Here is a 20849-nt window from a genome sequence, read left to right on the forward strand (position 1 = left end):
CTATGGAGATTGGTCCTGAAACACAAATGCGAGGGTACGCAGGCACATCCTCTAGAGCAATTACACAAGCAATGTTTTAAAGTCTCTAGTGTATCACTTTTGAAGCTATTGATGCAACAATACAAAATGGAAGCAGGTCATTCTTTAATTTACGAAAAGGTCCATTGGCTGGCTTTTTTAATCTGCTGAAAATTGACATTAGTAACTGTGGGCATTTTCAGATATGAAATTAAAAGTACTTTTGAGCTTCACTGCCTTTATCTATATACATGTGTGAACGCTAATAACAGTAGAAAGAAAGTGGATGAGAACTCTTTTTATTCTGAATTTATAGCCTAGCCAATAACTTTTGAAATGTTTTTACATGCACAGTTAGCGCTCATATGTTGGTCACAGAACACAGAATTTCTCTCCCACATTAAAAGCTTTCATACAGGACACAGGACAGGAGAGACTGAAAATTGTTTTATACCATATTGCTTTAAAGTATGTTGTTGAGCACCTTTAGAGCTATGACTGGCGGGAAGGGTCTATATGTGTAAATGGAAGAAGCATAAATGCACTGATCATATATAAAAGTAATTCAAAACTCCAAACCAGGAACATACAAAACACATTTTTTTTACAGCTCTATCAGTTGCACAATTACTTGGAAGTAAGCCCCACTGAGTTAAATAGGCCTTACTCCCAAGTAAATGAACAAAGAATGGTATCCATGGGAACTGTGTAGGAAAATATCCTGCAAGTTGGGAACTAGAATATGAGGTTTATTCAAGATGAACTGGACCACCAGAAAAAATGAGATCTTGCATTTGCAATCTTAGAAATAACTTAAAACTTTTCTCCAATTAACAAAGCAAGCAAATCCCTCACCACCCCAAAAATACAAGGCTGTCTCTCTCAAAATAAAAAGGTCTATACAGCCTCATATACACAGAAAAGCATTTTGCAAAGTGCGCCCGCCCGCCCCCTTGTAACCTGTGATATTAATATTAATACCATTAACCAATTTTATTATGACTATTAATTCACGATGTGGCATATACAGTACTGTATTCTTTTCCCAAACGATGAAGAAGTTACCACCGTCTGTACCTGACCAGAAACGCAGGGAAGCGGATTTAGTGTCTTCTCGCCCCTTAAGGAGAAAATGTATCCCTTGGGAAGGCAACCAGTTGGCCAAGTAGCTACATCCACCCGGAGATTATGTTACCGAGGGTAAAAGGGTCTGCATTTCCCAGGGCGCCCCACCTCGCGGGGTCCCCACGACTCCCACTTGCCTGGGCTCCGCTGCCTCTTCTGGGGGGTCGGCGTCGGGCGCGCCCTCCTCGCCGATGTCGGGCAGAGTGACGAAGAGCAACTGCTTGCCCGCGGGCGCTGCCCAAGCCCCGGGCTCCCTCGGTAGGGACGGCGCAGCCACCGCCGAGCGCGGAGAGCTGTTGCCTCCGGGGGACTTCGCCGCCGCCGCCGCCCCGCCGGGAGCGCCTCGACTGGCTGCCGCTATGCTAGACGAGCCCCCTGCGGGTTGCAAGGCGGCGGGGCGAGCGGGGAGAGACCCCAGCGGAGGCGGAGGAAGGGGCAAAAGCGCCTTGGGCTGAGGCGCGCTGCTGGAAGGGGCGGCGGCGGCGGCGGTTGGCGAGTAAGGCGGAGACGAGGAGGAAGAGGGCTTGAAGAGTTTGGCAAACACGGTGCCCAAGTCGAGCACGGCCACCTTCATGGTGCCGCCTCCGCCCGGCCCGAGGAGCTTCTCAGCGTCTCCTCAGCAAGAGCGCCGCCGCCGCTTCCCTCAGGGACTCGGGGAGCGAAGGAGCGCCTTCTTTCACTCAGCCGCACGCTCGAGCGACGAGGCGCGAGACTCCGCCGTCAGAAGGCGGGAGAGTCTCCTGGTCTTGCGGCTGCCTGGGGCCTGCCTCGCTCGCTGGTGCCGCCGACGGAGGGCGGGAGCGCCCGTTGCTAAGCTAAACAAAAAAGCGAGCGAGGCGCCGGCAATTGGGCACTTAGTAGCAGCAGCTGCTTCTGCAGCCGCGCGCGCCCTCACAGAGCTCGAGGCGTCGGGAAGGAGGCGAGCAGGGAAGGGGCGTGCGCACGTCGGCGCCACAGCTCTGCCAAAACAGAAACCTGCAGGCTTGGGCGGGAAGCCCTGTGGGCCCGCTCTTCATTGTAACGGGAAGCTTTCTTTGGAGGTACTACTTGCCATATATTTTAAAGTATATGCCACATAGTTTCAGCCCGGTGCTGTGTAGACATTTCCTTACAAGTATGTAAAGCTTGGTAAAAGGCCTAAGTCTCACAAGAAGCAAGTGACGAGGGTCAACTGTTTCTCCCTTCGGACTGCAGGTGAAGGGCTGGGATGCCTGAATATGTTCTTCCCCTTTACAACAAATAACTCCCTGCCTCTAGAAAGCCATATGCCTCAGCAAAGGATCCCAGCCAAGCCTTCTCATTCATTAGCAGACTTGTAAGGAATGTGCTTGGAGAAATATTGTAAGAATGTGAGGCCTCATCCTGAGGCCGTACAGTGGAGTCTGCCTGTTTACAGTGGTACCTCGGGTTACATAAGCTTCAGGTTACATACGCTTCAGGTTACAGACTCCGCTAACCCAGAAATAGTGCTTCAGGTTAAGAACTTTGCTTCAGGATGAGAACAGAAATCGGGCTCCGGCGGCGCGGCAGCAGCAGGAGGCCCCATTAGCTAATGTGGTGCTTCAGGTTAAGAACAGTTTCGGGTTAAGTACGGACCTCCGGAACAAATTAAGTACTTAAGCCGAGCTACCACTGTAGCTTAAATCTGCTTAAATCCACTGCTTAAATCTGTGAGATGTTCCCATTCTAAGTGTGCCACGAGGTTCCAACCCTTCAAATATATTTTATCGGATGAATTTGGCAAGAGTAGGTTTGAAAGTCTGTCGTTTCGGGATTGGGTGTGAGTTTTCAGGAAGCCCACTTTTTTTGCTTCAGCTTCCTTCCCTGGGTACATGGATCTGTAGCAAACTTTGTTGACCCATCATGTGTGAAGAAGCCACGGGAGTTGTTTACACGTTAAAAAATAATATTCTTACTCAATATCTATGAAGAAAAAAAATCTTTTATGTAAGTTGCATATTATTTAGTATATCAGTGAATAATTGTGTGTGATGTGAAACCAACGACCTAGATTAAAACACATCCAGCTGTATTTAAGTGCCATAGGAATAGAAAACTGCTAAGCAGTTCTCTCAAAAGTAAATCTGAGTTCAGCAGAATTCATTTCCCTAAGAAATGTGTTTAATAGCACAGTTCTGTGCATTTTTACTCAGAAGTACGGCCCACTGTATTTAAAGGTAAGACAGTGGTTTAAGAGTGGACCAGTGGGCAATTTCTGTTAGACCACATAATACCAACTGGTTGCCTGAATTATTGAAAAGAATGCTGAACAAGTTAGACTTTGGTCTGATTCAGGTGGTGCTTACATTCTTAAATTATAATTTACAGGAATACTCAGCAGATTAGTTACACCTTAATTCTGAATAGAACCAGATCATGTATTTTTGGTTTATAAACTTAAAACACATAATTGGATTTTGGTTTTTAAAAAGAGTAAAATACGCAAGACTGATCAGCAGAGTATTGTTAAGAACTGCATAATGCATTTATAGCACGTCTTGACAACTAAACTGCGACACAAAAAATGTGATTACCATTATCTAACAAGCTATATTTTTCAAGAAAACTATTTCTTGTGCTGTGAAGAGAGCAAAGCAAACTCAAATTTCCAGAAAAGCTTTTTCTTTCTTTTTTTAATAGCAGGAATCTGGTCTTAGAGAAAAACCGCCTTAGAGAAACATATTAGGGAAACAAGATTTGACTGATCTGTATAATCAGTTTATTGTGCAATAAAGATTCAGTGGGCCCAGGGCAAAGTTAGATGTGACATTTCTGCTATTACCAATTAACATGCAAGATTTGTTTGTTTGTAAATCGCCGCTAGGAGATGGGGATAGGCAACTAGAGACACATAAACACCTCCCATTCTGGCATCTAGTGGTACTGATCTCTGTAAATGTGAGAGAGCATCCCATTTCTGGCTTTCAATATTAAAGCTGCACAGGAGTGTACCTAGGGGTTGGTTGGGTTGGCCCCTGCCAAGGGCGTAGTCCCAGAGGGATGCAAAAACCACATCTCTGCTGTGGCTCGGAGTCTGTCCACCTGCTCTCTGGGCCACTCTTCCATTGCTGTGGCTGCCTCAACAGAACAGTGCAAGGGACCGCGGTGGGGGGCATACAGCTCCTTGCCAGAGAATGGCGGAAGGGAGCCTAGGTATGCCACTGACTGTGCAAATATAGTCAACTGATAGTGTGAATTACAGTGCACTTATAAGTATGTTTCCTAAGAAATAAGTCCCACGGTAGTCAGTGGACATACTTCGAAGTATGCACACCCAGGACTGCAGCATTGGCCATCATACATGCGTACAGTATGTGTTCAATACTTTTCCTTCCCAGAGTCTCAAGATATTGTTGCCTTTAGTAGCCATGGCCATTAGCTGTGTGCCTTTGTGCAACCAAATGCAGATATTGTCTGTGCTGCAGCTGGCTGCGCATTCAGATGCTATCTTTCTTCCCACTGCTGATTTTGATGGAAGGTGTATTTCATTCATTGTGGCATTCTGAAATCCCTAACTGGCTGGCGGCATTTACTTTTACTCTCCAAGCAGTTTGCACAAGAATTCACATATCCATAAGGAATGTTTGGGAGTGTAGTTGTAGGAAATTTACCATTGTATCAATATTTAAAACTAACTGCCTGAAACAAAAATAAGCCAGTTAACCTTCCACATGACAGCGTCCAGGTTTTTGACACATTTCTTTAAAGTTCAAAAACCCAGGAACCGTATAAATACAATACTCTATTTATTAGGCTATGGGACGCGGGTGGCGCTGTGGGTAAAACCTCAGCGCCTAGGACTTGCCGATCGCATGGTCGGCGGTTCGAATCCCCGCGACGGGGTGCGCTCCCATTGTTCGGTCCCAGCGCCTGCCAACCTAGCAGTTTGAAAGCACCTCCGGGTGCAAGTAAATAGGGACCGCCTTATAGCGGGAAGGTAAACAGCGTTCCGTGTGCTGCGCTGGCTCGCCAGATGCAGCTTGTCACGCTGGCCACGTGACCCGGAAGTGTCTGCGGACAGTGCTGGCTCCCGGCCTATAGAGTGAGATGAGCACACAACCATAGAGTCTGGCAAGACTGGCCCGTACGGGCAGGGGTACCTTTACCTTTATCTTTATTTATTAGGCTAAACTAGCCAAATAAAGCTAACCTAGCCAAATGTTTATGAAAACATTTTTCACTGCATTAGTTCAGTGTGTTCAGAATTCATGGATACATTTACTTTTGTTTTCTAACTAATAGAACTATTTTATTGCAATTTATACTCAATGTGCAAGTTCAACATTACTGGCCAGCTGGAATTTAAAAAAAATGCACCCCAACCATAGGAAATATTGGAAACAGACTTCCGGAGGCGGCGCCAGCGATTAATGGCGGATTTCCTCCACCGGAGGAAATCTCACTGCGAATTAAGGGTCGGATCCCGCTTTCGGCGTAGCGGGGGACCCCCAAAAATCACAGGCGGGAGAAGCCTGTGAGCCTGGAACCCAGCGGGCACATTTGGTGCTCCCCCCAACCCGGTAAGAAGCCCGGCAACGGGCTTAGAAGCGGAGCGGGGAGAGCGCTGTGCTGTGGGCTGTCTGCTCGTTCGTGGTGTGAAGCCGCAAGCTGTTGATCGGAGAGCGCTGCCTTTCTTCCTTAAAATCCGGACTTGAAAATCAATGATCCGTGAGTAGGATACAATTAAAATTGGAACTGTATAAAACTGGAATCTGGCCGAAAACGGAAAGAGGTTTAAAAAGGAAGTCAACCTCTTTCTTTGTAGATAAAATAAAGCATTGAACTTGAAAGCGGAAGCAATTGAAAAGTACGTTTTAGCGGACTTTAATCCAATCATCCAACCTGGACTTTTCCCTTTCTAAATTGAGGGAAAAGGGGGGAGAATTGTGGATGTGATTTCTTCATAAAGAGTGGAAAAGAAGGGATCGAACCACCACTCAATTCCCTGGGAAAGGATCTCCAGATCTCAGGAGAGAAAGAGAGGTACTGTCTTGTAATATATTTTGACAGCTAGTCCTGCACAAGAAATAAAAGTTTGGACAATTTATGTGAATATATATCTCCTGGTCCTAAGTTAAAAATTGTGAATAGACTGTTTTCGTCTTGAATAAACAAGGGGGGCTTAAAAAAAAAAAAGAAATTAAAGTATCCAAGAACTTTTATGACTGTTACAGTGTCCCCCTAGTGGAACTTGGAACTGTTACAATTTGTTACAACTGAAACTGTAGCAGACTTGAGGAGTTCTCACACTGCTTGGCAGGAAATTTCCAGGTCAATATGGAGGTCAAATGGCCGAAATATTGGGAAATTTTGGAACAAGACGGAGATAGACTGAAATTGCAGAGTTTTGAAAAACTAAAAAACAAAGTGCGAGACCGGCTTCATTATTATCAAATAATGGAGGTATTTAAATTGGACAGGAAAATTGGCTTCCAGGTGGAAAGATCCAAATTAGAAACAGAATTGTTAGAACCCGATACTAAGAATTTGTCAAGAATGTATAACTTGCTGCTGAAATGGAATACTCAAGATGAAACGGTAAAATCGGCTATGATTAAATGGGCACAGGACGTTGGTCATAACATTATGTTTGCTGACTGGGAACAGTTATGGACCACAGGTATGAAATTTACGGCATGTAATGCCTTAAGAGAGAATATTATGAAAATGATATACAGGTGGTACATAACCCCAGTCAAGCTTGCGAAAATCTATCACTTGCCCGATAACAAATGTTGGAAATGTAAAGAAATTGAAGGTACATTTTTTCACCTTTGGTGGACGTGCCCAAAGATTAAGGCTTTCTGGGAAATGATATATAATGAATTAAAAAAGGTATTTAAGTATACCTTCCCTAAGAAACCAGAGACCTTCCTCCTGGGCATAGTCGGCCAAATGGTGGTAAAGAAGGATAGAACTTTCTTTATGTATGCAACAACAGCAGCAAGAATACTCATCGCAAAGTATTGGAAGACACAAGAACTTCCCACGCTGGAGGAATGGCAGATGAAACTTATGGACTATATGGAATTGGCGGAAATGACTGGCAGAATCCGTGACCAGGGAGAAGAGTCGATGGAGGAAGACTGGAAGAAATTCAAAGACTATCTTCAGAAACACTGCAAAATTAAGGAATGTTAGAGTGATGTTGGACTGAAAATAAGTGGTTTCCAGCTGCATAGGTTAAAGTTAAGGATAGATTAAGATTAAAGATTAAGATTAAAGAAGTTTAAAGAAATGGAAATTTGATTTTAAAAGGGAATACTTTAAAGTTACAGGATATTAAGATCAAGGATTAGGTTTAAAAGAGTTGAAGTTATATATTTTAACATTTTATTAAATTAAAGATTGGGATTAAAAAAGTGGAAAAGAAACTGCTGGATAAATAAATGTGGATTGGAATACAAAAGAGGGAGGTATGAGGAGGTCCAGAAAATAAGTAACTTAAAATTGGTAATGGAAAAGAGAGTTCGTTATTAATTGTTTTGTGTTTATATTGTTAAGTTTTGTATTGTTTTTTGTGTGTGTTGTTTTTCTTTTTTGTTTGTTTAAAACCTTAATAAAAAATTAATAAAAAAAAAAAGGAAATATTGGAAACAGTTACTTTTGACATGGTCAAGGCCTTGGGGGTGCCCAGCAGATTCTCCCTGCTCAGTGGATCTCTATGCTTTAACACAAATTGCTCATAAAGCTCCTCTAAGTTTCCAAAAACAGCTTTGTTATGTGGCATCAGAGAGGCCACTTTTCAAGTACGTCACTTGAGTGCCTAAAACTGTTGACATGATTCTCTTGAGTACATGCTGTTTGTTTTATTCTACCAGAGGAATTTAGATCTTTATGAGCTCTTCTTTAAATAGGAGAAAGTATAATTTACCTGGAAAGAAACCTGGCATTACCACCTTGAAGCCTCCTCAGCTTTCATGGCTTAAACTAGACAAGAGAACTTGTCACTTCAAGTGAAAAGAGGATCAGAAAGATGAGATGAGCGCATCACAATGGCGATAATCCAATTACTGTAATTAAGGAATCGTCACATACCAGTTCATCTATAAACAGGATCCTTTATTTTCAACTTTAGATCTTCTGAAAGCCTCCCTTCAGACACAATTTTTACATATACAAAAACTATTATTGTTTCTTTAAAATTTGCCCTTTCCCCTAAATTTCATAACAATTTAATTACCTAAACTGCATATTTTAAAAAATCAAGTTTATTCAAATAGAATATTTACAACCTGTCACTATGTACCAAAGCTGGAGGAGGTTTATTCAAGTAAGTATAAAACATTCTATATTTTTAATATATGTTCATGTAGTTACTGTATGGTTTGAAACATGTATTTTCTTAATTAGGTCATAAACAGGTCTTCTTGATTAGCATATATTTAACGCTGAATCTGAACAGAAATGAGAAAAATATTGTGAAAATATATAGACTTGACGCTGTCCTAATGAGAGTCCATAGATGCTCCCAAAATTATGGCTTCTAATACCGAAAGAAATATACAAAAATATACAAAATATATTGAAATGAATATACAAAAATGTGTTTCTTTAGTAACAAAATAAGAGACCCTGTGTGGTAATGCCTGTTTTCCACAAATTTGTTTACACTGGATTTACTAAGGGACCATAGTGATAAAGTAATTGAACTTATCTCTTTCTTTTTGGTTGCACTATTTTGTATGTGCCAAAGCCAAAGAGATTCAGAAGGAATCCCCTTAGTCCTACACACACACAGACACTTTGATAACCTGTACAGTCATAAATCTCTCCTCTGTTGAGTGAGCTGATCACTCACACCTTTTGTCTATTCCAGGTGATCTGCTAGAGCAAGCGTGAATCAAAATGTAGAGTAGGCAGGGGTACTCATGCCTGTTTCCCAGAGAATATAAACAATAAACAACTAAGTTTCACACAGAGTAGACCCACTGAAACCAATGAACATGAGGTTGGATCCATTAATTTCAGCTCTGTTCTGAGTAAAATAGGGAGGGGAAGGGATAAGGAGAAGAAATGAGGTGAGTCAGCACTGAAAACTCTGAATGAAAAACTACATAACATTTTTTTAAACAAACTTTTTTTTCAACAATACAGATACATTATTTTAAACCTGTTAACTCTATATGCCTATTAACTATCACAAGAGACAGCCAATCCACCATATATTATTTAACTGTCATACCATTATCTACCCTAGGCATCAAGCCTTATCTACATTTTCTGCCTCCAAGCCCTGTATTTTCCAGCAAGAGGTATGAAGACTGCCTGCTGTAGAACAACTTTTCTCCTGTGGGAAGAAGACACAGCAGAGGGCGTTAAACAGAGCTCTCATCTGGCTGGGTAAATGATTTCCCCTTTCAAGTCTCTGTCTCCTCCTATGGGGTGGTGAGAAGGGATGTTGAGGCTACTATCTCTATCCTCTAGAACACTTTGGAAAGTTCTTCATTCATTAGGTAACAATTTATATTTTTCCTGCATTCATAGTATATATTTTGGGTAGCATTTTGACTGCTAATTCAAGCATACAAAATAATTTACTGCAATCCTTTTTAAAATGTCATAGTACCCTGCTACTAGTTTTAAGTGCCAATTTTAACTGCTGGTAAAATGCACCATGACGATCTTTCTGTACTGGCCACTCCAAGATGCAGCGAGATTTGAACATTGCTCTTCGTAAGCAGAGTGCGTTTTTCAATTTGTAATCAGGAATGTCATGCCGAAAAACTAGAATGATGGAATCCCGACTTTGTTCAATGGCTTGCTGTATGGCATGATACACTTTGAACCTGGACAGAAGACAAAGGGGATGAGAGCTAATTTGGGACATGACAATATTTCACTTACAAATGTATGCAATTGGTCATTTTCTCTTATGATGTAGTGACTCTGAGTCAATGGTAAAATACTAACAAAAACAATCAATGTTCACAGAATAGGGTATTCAGGTGGTCTTGTTTTTAGCTGAGGTTGTGATTATAATTGCACTCTACTTATGGTGCCCATGGTTCTACCCCATTGCAACCCTGTGAAGTAGAGGTTAGGCCGAGAGACAGTGATCATTTTTTCCATGAAAACTGTTTCCAGAAGTGTTGAGATTCTGCCATGAACCGCATGCAAGCAATTATGAAAGAGAAGTCAAAGACAGCTTAGGAACAACCTGCAACTGCTTTGAAGCCACATTTGTTTTAAGTCACAGCTTCTTCATGCCACAGCCAGTCAAGGAAGGATCTTGCAACAACCATGCAAATGTTATGATGCCCTGTAGCTAATACGTTTTGGCTATGTGACAAGACCAAATAATTTGGACTGAATGCCAGAAGCATTGCCCTTACTCTAAATCCATGAACACTACCACCTCTGTTTGCAACCTTCCCTAAATATATGAGAGTTGTCCCGTCCCCGACCCCCAGCTTGTGACCTCTCAAACCCTAGGTGCAAGAGCAAATAGTTATTATCCTCAGGGATGGTTCCCAGTTCTCAAGTCCTGACAATCTGAGTGCAACATATGGATTGCCTGCAAAGAGACTTGGTACAGTGCAAGATATTATCACCTATTCCTGCTCACAAAAGGAAGAATGGATTTAAGGCATTTGAGACACTAAGAAAATACAATTCAAATCATTTGAATCACTGTGCTTCCAGTTTTGAGTTTGCAACAATTTAACCATTTATTTCCAATTTTATAATTCATTTTTTCCTGTATAAGTGTGCATGCAAAAGTACAGCCCAGAAGGGGTCAAGCCTTTGTGAGTGTCCTAATAAAATTTCCCAAAAGCTCAAAGACCTTGTAAGATTTGCACCACCTTATAAGACTTCCACCACTATCTTCTCCTTTCCCAGCCTCTTAGGGCCCTTACAGAACATCTTTTCCACCTGGGGACTGGGACAGAAGCTAAAAGTCCCAGAAACTGTGGCAGGAAACTGACACTGCATTCCTCGTTTCCCCCAAAGAGACAGCCCCAAAGATTCTTTGACTGAGAATCACACCAATTTAAAGGTTTGAAGCTAGTTTAAGATGGTAGTGAAGACATGCTCTAAAAGCAACAACAAATAAATGGAATGTCAGTTATTAAAATAGGTTTAGCTTACCTTTTGCACCATGGATCTTTTAAGAGATGTTCAGTTACAACAAATATAATTTTCCTGCTCCTTTTTATACTGTCGATGATTGCTTCAAATTCAGATATTCCAGCTTCAAAATCTCGTTCTTCCAAGCAAAACCTAATTTCTGGTTGACTGTTTTCTTCAAGAGGAATAAAGTTTTTGGACACCCAGTTCCTGTCTTTTTTGGCATGAATGATATAGGCATCATAATCAAACTGTAGCAGTGGCCTGTCTAATTCCCTGTGGCCAAAGACTCTGTTTACGGTCACACTCCAGAGAAATTTGATTCTCCACCCTTCAAAGTGGACGAGTAGGACTACAAAGATGAGGAGCAGTACCAAAGAAGTGCTCACAATGTAGACCAATTTAAAGGGTGCACTATCACATGTTGAGGTATCAAACTGTGTAATCCTGTTAGCATGATATTTAGAAGGGGTGTTGCAGATATAATTATTTAATCCTTGGATATATGTTATGCTTCCATTGAGCCAATTAACAAACCAAGCTATACTGTCACAAGTGCAGTCGAAAGGATTGCCCTCCATATTTATTTCCTTCAGATTTGTGAAAATTCGCCCAAACACTTTTTCGTCAACAGCCGTGATAAGGTTCTTCTCTAGGAAGAGTGAGCTCAGAGATGCCAGTTCATCGAAGACAAAATTTGGAAACAAATTAAAGTTATTTTTTCCGAAATTCAAGCTTCTTAATTGAGATAAGCCACTGAAAGCCTTTCCTGGAATCTCATCAAAGCCATTGGATTCTAAATCAAGTAAACGCAGGTTTCTAAGACCTTTTAAGAACAGAACAGGGCCATCTGGGTTGGCATGCTTCCACAGTCGATCCAGATTATTATGCTGCAAATCCAGAATTTCAAGCTGGTGGAGTCCATCAAATATCTCCTCTCTCATATTAGCTATGTTGTTGTTACCAAGATCTAGGATAGTCAAATTGCTTAACTTACGGAATGGTGAGGGAGAGATGGCAAGATTACTGCAACCAACCTTTCTGAGTCTCAGCTTTCTAAGGGTTGGAGTGAAAGTGAATGATTCACTTGTCAAATTCAGATGACTATTGTAAGAAAGATAGAGAGTCTCAATATTACTGAGACCTTGAAATTCATGGCCAGTGAGGTCCTGCTTAATATTATTTAAACCTAAATCCAGAGATGTTAATTGTCCCAACCAAGAAAAGGCCCCAGCCTTCATATAAGTGATTCCACATTTTGTTAGGTTGAGAAACTGCAATGAAGAATTAGCAAGAGATGAAAAGGTTTTCTCTGTTACTACAGTCAGATTGCACTCACTTAAACTCAAGTTTTTCAAATTTTCTAAACCTTTAAATGTATTAGGGGTAATTTCCAGAAGTTTATTGCCATCCATAATAAGGCACTCTAAATGTTTTAACCACTGGAAAGCAGAATCATTAATTTTTTTTATATTAGAGTTTTCCAAATTCAGATAATTTACATTGTGCAACCCATAGAGGGAATGAGAATATATATATCTAATATTATTATTCATTAGATTCAAACTCTTTAAATTTTCAAAATAGACAAAAGAACCATTTTCAATGCGAGACAATTCATTTTTAGATAGGTCTAAAATTGTGAGGTTTGTTTCTTTCATTCCACTGAAAGTTGAGTTGGAAATCTGTGAAAGCTGCACATGGCTCAGTGAAAGATTCTGAATTCTTGTTCCTGATAATTCGGAACTAAGATTCTTTGTGTGATCAGGTCCCAATGGAACATTGTCAAGGAGAAGACCATAGAGATTACCAATAGCACGGAAACATCCTGGATGAAACTAGGAAGATACAAAACAATGGGGTTGCGTTAAATGGCTGCATTAAATTAGCCCTGGACTGAAATATTCAGCTTATTCTGTTTCGGGATGTGTGTGACTGATTAATGGCAGAATTTTGTTGGGGAAAAACAGTATTTGTCATAATGTAGCATTGTTCCCATTGGGCCTTTCTGTAAGGGTGCACAGTTTACAGGCACCATGCCACCTTGGGGGCCCCTTTCTTTCTTCCCATATCACATCCAGCCTGCAGCAACCCAGCCCTCAGATGAAGAGAGACAAGCAGGTTGGCAGGCACATGCACAAGACCACAACCACAGGTGTTCTTCTGGAAAGATATTCTAGCCATTGTGGCCTGTGGTTGGGCCTCTGAGCTAACTGTCTTCCAGTCTTCTCTCTTGTTCTTGCAGTAGCAACAGCTGAATCATTGTGGGCTGGATGAAAACAGTCCAGCCACCATGGCCACAAGGAAAATGAAAGAGAAAACTGGGAGGCTCTTTCCAGACATTGTCCAAAAAAATCATAGTAATTCTAATTCATTGCTTATCTTCAACTTGTTCATACAGTGGTACCTCGGGTTACATACGCTTCAGGTTACATATGCTTCAGGTGACAGACTCCGCTAACCCAGAAATAGTGCCTCGGGTTAAGAACTTTGCTTCAGGATGAGAACAGAAATTGTGTTCCAGCGGCAACAGGAAGCCCTATTAGCTAAAGTGGTGCTTCACGTTAAGAGCAGTTTCAGGTTAAGAACAGACCTCCAGAACGAATTAAGTACTTAACCCGAGGTACCACTGTATTTAGTTTCAACTCTATGCAAGCTGTGTTTCCTCTTATGCAACAGGACATGCTAATCAAAATTCTTTAAGCTGCCAATCATATAAAGAAAACAGCGAATATATTAGTATTTTTACTTATAAGGAATTTAAACAACTACTCATTTATCAAATTCATTTAAAATAACACAAATCTGTATTATGGCCTGGTAAGGTTATCCTAACTCAATACAGTTAACATCTGTACAACTAACATCAATACAATAAGCCCATCTGTATAACATTTACCTCCATTGGGGGGTTAGATGACAAGTCCAGTTTTTTTAACGAAGAGTTTCTAAGAAAGCCTAGGTCTTCTTTCCTCAATTCAGTAATTTTATTCTGAGACATCACAAGTTCCTGAAGACTTTCCAGCTGTTGCTGGGAGCCTAGTCTGGGAGTACTTAAATGATTGTGAGAGACATCGAGCAAACTCAATTTCTGAGGAAGACAAAGGAGGAGAAAGTTATGTCTTTTCCTTCATCTCACAACTGATTGCATATCTTTTAAACTCAGTTTTACACTGTCTGGTTAGAACATGTCAAACAATGACTACAGCATGTTTGAAACGCTGTTTCAGATTGCATCAAGTTTTATCAGTTAGCGCTATCACCCTTTTAAGCTTGTAATCCTTAGGTGTCATGAAATAAAATATAATAATTCTATCATGGGAAAGGATGGATGATATCTTTATCCACTAAATCTATTTCAATACGATAGCTTTCAAACTTTCTTTCTGCACAGGATACATGGGGATTGTGCTTAATTTTCTCTTTTTCTCTCTGTGTGCAAAGAATTTACATTTGTATTCACAAATGACAAGTTCAAGATTCCTCAGGAGAAGTCATGAAAGGTGAAACTAATTCAAATGTGCTAGGTAGACAGGTCCTAGAAGTTTGTATGTATTTTGAGTGAATTTAATTCTAGGATTTCAGCTGGATAGAGTGTGATGCTGATAATATGCCAAAGTTGCAGGTTCGATCCCGTAAGGGATAGCTGCATATTCCTGCATTGCGGGGGGCTGGACTCGATAATCCTCAGGGTCCCTTCCAACTATATGATTCTATGATTTAATTTAAACCATAGCTCACCAAACCTTTCAATCTGGATGTTTTAAGGTCCAGTGGCTCGTCCTTGAACCTGGACAATAAATGAAGCTTCTTTAAAAGCACAGTCAAAATACTTTCCTATGCTACTGAATAGCAATAGCCCATGACCGTACATCTGTAACCAGGGGTAATGAATGAGGCCATGGATGAGCACCATGGCTGCATGGTCCTTCCATGATCTCACCCTGCTTTTTTACCCTGGTTTATTAACTGATGCCCAAGTTCTTCAGTTTGAATGTAATGGGGAACTCCAGCTTAATTAACGCTTGTGGCAAAGTTCGTGTGCAGCAGGAGAAACAGATTTCCTCTCTTCAATCTGGCATCAGTTGAGGTGTCAAGATACAACTCTCCAAGGATGCAATCTGTAGAAATTAATCTGTAACTAAAGTATATCAGAATTACTAATATGTGATGCACATGGAATCTGTTGCATGTACTTGCAGTGGATATGCTAGGAAGCCGTAGCCAACCACAGTTTTCCAGAATATGTACATGTACATTTATTACACAAGATCATAAACTTTCAGGCTTCTTATTCACTCCTGCACAGAAGTATTGACATTAACAAGTAGCCCCCTTACATATTTATGGATCACAGGATTGACTTAAAACTAGGGAACAGAGAGTAGGAAGAAATGTACAATTGGTTGAATATGACACAAATGTATATAAAGGTAAAAGGTAAAGGACCCCTGGACAGTTAAGTCCAGTCAAATGCGATAATGGGGTGTGGCACTCATCTCGCTTCAGGTTGAGGAAGCCGTCATTTGTCCACAGACAGCTTTCCGGGTCATGGACAGGGCACCATGAGGGAAACCAGAGCACACAGAAATGCCAATTACCTTCCCCCCCCCGCAGTGGTACCTATTTATCTACTTGCACTGGTATGCTTTCAAACTGCTAGGTTGGCAGAAGCTGGGACAGAGCAATGGGAGCTCACCCCATCACATGGATTTGAACCGCCGACCTTCTCATCAGCAAGCTCAAGAGACTCAGTGGTTTAGACCACAGCACCACCCGTGTCCCTTATAGGATCTAATGAGGAGGAGGAGGCATATATTAGAGCATTTATTTCACTGTGTAGGTGAAATTCAGCTTTAGGTTGAATCTTTGAATAAAGGATCTCAGGCCCATCTGGAAAATATCTCTACTTGATAAATTGGATAAGTAAGAAATAACTAACTATTAGCCAGACAGATTGATCCATGATCTGTGTAAGGCAACTACTTACTGACATGTCTTACCCACCCCTCTTCCCTGCTGATCTGAATTTGACTCGGCCATCATCCAAGTTCATGTGCAAAATCACAGGTGTAAGTTGCTTCTTACCTTCAGATTGATGAAAGGCTCATTTTTTATTTCCAGTATATTGAATCCCAAATTAAGTTCTTTCAGATTGCCACAGTGAATAAAAACATCGTCAGGAAATTTATGCAGCTGATTATGTCCCAGCTTCAAAACCTTTAACAAAGGCAAATTCAAACACAGTTCTCGGTGCAGTTTAGAGATGGTGTTGAATCCTACATCTAAGTAAACAAGCTGTCCATACTTTGTAAGGTTTGCAGGTGGAAGTGTTTTTAGCTGGTTATGGGAAAGATCCAAAACTGTTATGTTGGTTGGGAGATCAGAGGGAATCTGAGTCAATTTTAAATGACTACAGTCTGCTGTATTATCTGTAATTTTGCAAACACTCCCAGCTGATTCACAGTGAACCCAGATGGTCAAGAGGGTGAAAGACAAACATATCCAAAAAATAAAAGGCTTCTTCATTTTCCTGAAAAAGAAGATGCACATTTAACATTAATGTCTGCTTTTCAAAAAAATAAAATACAGGCTGAAGAAATGCAAGTAAGGCTCAATAATTTATATTTCTGAGATACATCATCTAACCTACAGCTGACAACCCTAACATTACCATCCTTTGTGTCTTAAATGATCAATATGGAGAAAGTTGAATACTGGACATATAAATGGGAGGGAAGGAATGTTTCCGCTCCCTCAGCCATCTCCATGGTATGCTCAAATCTGTCTCCTCCCAAGCATTTCCTCCAGGTGAGATGACAGGTAGGAAAGCTGAGTAAGGTCAGGCCATACGAAGGAAATGTGTTCTCTCCCTTGAGCAGTTTGCCTTCTAGAGGAGGTCAGTAGGAAACACGGGCTGGATGTGCACCAAAGAGCAGAAACTTAAGTGGTGACTTGGGTTTAGCTTTTAGGAAAGCATGTTTGGAAAACAGAGAGAAATTGTGAAGAACCAAAGGAAGGGCCTTCCCCCCTACTTCTTTGGTATCTCTTCTTGCCCCTCAGGTAAAAGGTAAAGGTACCCCTGACTATTAGGTCCAGTCGTGACTCGACTCTGGGGTTGCGGCGCTCATCTCGCTCTATGGGCCAAGGGAGCTGGCATTTGTCCACAGACAGCTTCCGGGTCATGTGGCCAGCATGACTAAGCCGCTTCTGGCGAACCAGAGCAGCGCATGGAAACGCTGTTTACCTTCCCACCAGAGCAATACCTATTTATCTACTTGCACTTTGACATGCTTTTGAACTGCTAGGTTGGCAGGAGCTGGGACCGAGCAACGGGAGCTCACCCCATCGCGGGGATTCGAACCGCCGACCTTCTGATCAGCAAGTCCTAGGCTCTGCGGTTTAACCCACAGCACCACCCGCGTCCCTGCCCCTCAGGTAGCACAAATTAAATAAGATTGGCTAGGTAGAAAGTGGCCAGTGTTTTTGGCAGGCCCCTTTCATAGGGATACGGTTGTGTGTACAAAGCCTTGGTTCAACTGCAGTGCTGAACCAAAGGAAAGGCAGTATCTTAGGACATTTAAGCAAAACCATTGCTGACTTTGATTTTCTCTCACACACACCAGATCCCACTGGTGCCTTGCTGGGTATTTTGACTAGCAGGCTTAAGCACTGGGACTGGCATAGCCAGTGTGGTTTACAGGAGTGAGTGTGTTGAATATGTGTGCCTTATACTGAAAAGGGGGGGGGGATTCTATACAAAAGTGCCTTTAACAGTTTGACATCTGCTTTTAAGTTCCTCTCCTTGTTTCATGGCCACAAGTTTCAAAGTTCTGTTTATTAAAAAAGATCCTAGTGTTAACCTTGATGCAATATTCTTATACCCCAAATGCTTAAAAAAGAGACTTATCATGCTGTTTTCTGCGTACACTTTATACCTTTGAAGCACATTCAAAGCAATTTCCCTGCTCAAAGCAGTCTGGGCACTGTAGTTTGTTAAGGGTTGCTGGGAATTCTAGCTCTGTGGGAGGTAAACCACAGTGCCCAGAATTATTTGAGGGGAAAGAATGTATTTTAATAGCTTGGAGCAGAAATGGCTTCCTTTGCATTGGGTATGATGGAGTTCTGCTTATCTGAATCAGAATTTATGTCATTCTAAAATATCGTCAGCACCTTACTGGAAAACAGGCTTGCAAGCTACCAAGCATTTTCACTCATCATTTTGTCCTGGAAAGCCAGGACCATGTCCCCAGGGCCACTTCTGTACACAATGGAGGAAGCAACATTTCCTGGTTTTGCACTAATCTTCATTATGGACCAGTCTGGGGGAGGGGGGTTAGAAAGTACAGAATATAGGACCACAAAAGGGTAGAGTAGCTGTCATGGATCCAGTAAGTTGCAGCAAGCTAGTGAGTGCAATGAGGATCTAAGTATAGCAGGAGCTTAGGCTAAAAGGCTGTTCAGTATGGTTTAGAACAGTGGCTCTCAAACCCTTTTTTCTCATGGAGCACTTGAAAATTGCTGCAGGTCTTGGTTTTTCTGCCATAGAATTCAAACTGTGATCTAAGAGTGGCTGGGGTAACCCAGCCAGATGGGCAGGGTACTATTATTAATAAATAATAATAATACAACAATATACAATATAAAAATAAAATATGCAATAAAATACAATTAAAAATCAACATGGACGTTTAACATGATGGGTGTGCTATCTCCTGTCTTCAGCCACAAATCCACAAATATAATGCAAACCACCTGAGTGAAGCTCGTGGATCACAATTTTGGAAACCCTAGTATGAAAATCTGAGAAATGAAGTAGGGGGCTAATTGAAACAAACCCTATGTAAACTGGAAGGGTAGGATGGGACCTACCAATACTTTTCATTGGTACCTTATCAGTCTGTAAGGCACACTTCCTGCTTTCTGGTGCTTGTCTTTGGTAAATCACAGTCCCTAATTTGCCTTTAAAAAACAACCACAACCCAGGACTACCCTTCCACTATGTTAGTAAGCTGACCATAAAAAGGAAACGGTTAGGACTAGCAACCCTGCTTCAGAAGCCAGTGGCTTTTGCAAACTAAAGGCTGCTCCAGAACACCTTCCTTATTCAGCATTCATCCTGATTTGCTTGCCCAAAGCTGGCAAGACTATGACCAGTCTATACTGAACCCTCACCTTGATTTGCTTATTGGAGCAGTTATATAACAATGCGCATTCGTACAGATTTGCTTGAGGGGTGTTAACATGTCTCCCTGCTAATCATTCACTCAATCCACACTTTTCAGTGCAATTCCCCCATCACTTCCCGAAGAAGAAGAAGAAGAAGAAGAAGTCCATTAAATAAAAAAGTGGGTTTGTGGCACTGGGCCAAACATACCACTTTAGTTGTGCAAACCTAAATTTCCAATGTCTCCCTCAAAATAATGTGCAATTCCCCCTGAACAATTCCTCTTAACAAGTGGGGCTGCCAGTTTTTCAAACCTCCAGCACTTGGGACCGTTTAACCACGATTGTGATCTGCAGGAAGCCACAACTGAAGCACAGTAGTAAAGGATTGGTTAGTAAGCTGGCAACACTCCACCAGCAGGCAGAAATGTGCTTTCAGCAGTTTGTTACACTGAAAATAGAAGGAAGGATGGCCATGGAGTCTTTGCTGTATACCACTTGTCACCTGCAAAATACTGAAGGATCTAACAAGTGGAGAGAGCCTGAACAATTGCTTAAACCTGGACTGAACTTCTCCAGGTTATACCAGAGCTGCAGCTATGAACCCTGAAATCTGGAACCTCCTCAGCTGAAGCCTTTGCATGTTTTTATTCAGCAGTAAACATTCCAGAAGCAAACACTGATTTTAAGAGGACTTATGCACTACACTAGATTTCACTACCACAGATCATGGGAACAAGACCCTTGAAACAGGTTAATATAAATATTGCAGATTACAGTCTGGCTAGGATTTTCATGTTAACCTTTGGGGAAACTCTTTTCTTCTTTAACGATCTACTTCTTGGGACCTGGGAAGGGGCTGGCTCTTTTTCTTGTTTTTAATCAAAATACCTTGATTTCTGGCAAGGGTGGGCTCAAACTGTATATCAACACCGCTGCCCAAACTGGAGAAAGTTTGAGCAACACCAGACTATACAGAACATACCTTCCTAAACTTTCAAAACAAATACTTGTTTCTTTTCTGTGGCATTACAGAGAAAAAGTATTGCTTTCTCTTCTATTTTTATTCCAGCTCAGTTTGCTTTGAGGTCTGCCAAAATTGCTACAACGTTCTAAACATCCCTCTTTGAATGCTGGTTTTTGTTTGTTTGTTTGTTTTTGCGCTCCAACTAGAATGCAATGCTTTTTTAAAAATTGCAAGACTGAAACTGAGTTCAGGCATGAATGAAGGGCCTGCAGGAGGCTGGAAGGAATGAAAGAATTCTGTTCTGAAAGCTGGCCCATAAAAAATAACTACCATGATAATTATACTTACTTTATATTTCTTTGCAGCCTGATTGTTCTCCACTCTGTTCAAGCAACTTCAGAGGCTGATCAACACATTCCTGACACTGTAGCTCTTTGCTAACTATCTCCAAAACTTTCTCTTAAATATACCAGGAACTCAAAGAGGCCTGCACAATCTGACT

General features: G+C 41.5%; 2 protein-coding genes across 4 annotated transcripts in view; both read right to left on the reverse strand.

Annotated features, from left to right (window-relative positions):
• The window catches only part of FAM149A (family with sequence similarity 149 member A), a 37498-nt gene extending 35327 nt beyond the window's left edge, over window positions 1-2171 (reverse strand). Inside the window, exon 1 of one of the 2 annotated variants that reach the window (XM_081020509.1) lies at window positions 1281-2171. In XM_081020509.1, coding sequence (XP_080876635.1) covers window positions 1281-1717 — 437 coding nt within the window. In that variant the 5' untranslated portion in view covers window positions 1718-2171. The remainder of the gene's footprint in view (window positions 1-1280) is intronic. The other variant, XM_081020508.1, reaches the window with a different exon arrangement.
• Window positions 2172-8188: 6017 nt separating this feature from the next.
• On the reverse strand, window positions 8189-20834 carry TLR3 (toll like receptor 3). Of its 2 annotated transcripts, XM_081020482.1 has the most exons (5): window positions 20696-20834; window positions 16303-16747; window positions 14114-14305; window positions 11236-13052; window positions 8189-9932 (listed from the first exon to the last, which is right to left on the reverse strand). In XM_081020482.1, exons 2-5 carry the CDS (start codon window positions 16741-16743, stop codon window positions 9704-9706), a joined length of 2679 nt encoding a protein of 892 aa, XP_080876608.1. In that variant the 5' UTR covers window positions 16744-16747; window positions 20696-20834; the 3' UTR covers window positions 8189-9703. The 2 variants fall into 2 exon arrangements, with proteins under 2 accessions (XP_080876608.1, XP_080876607.1); XM_081020481.1 differs by lacking the exon at window positions 20696-20834 and having other exon boundaries at window positions 16303-16782.
• Window positions 20835-20849: the final 15 nt, after the last annotated feature.

This window comes from Podarcis pityusensis (assembly GCF_964106645.2).
Source record: "Podarcis pityusensis genome assembly, chromosome: 9".
Lineage (NCBI taxonomy): Eukaryota > Metazoa > Chordata > Lepidosauria > Squamata > Lacertidae > Podarcis > Podarcis pityusensis.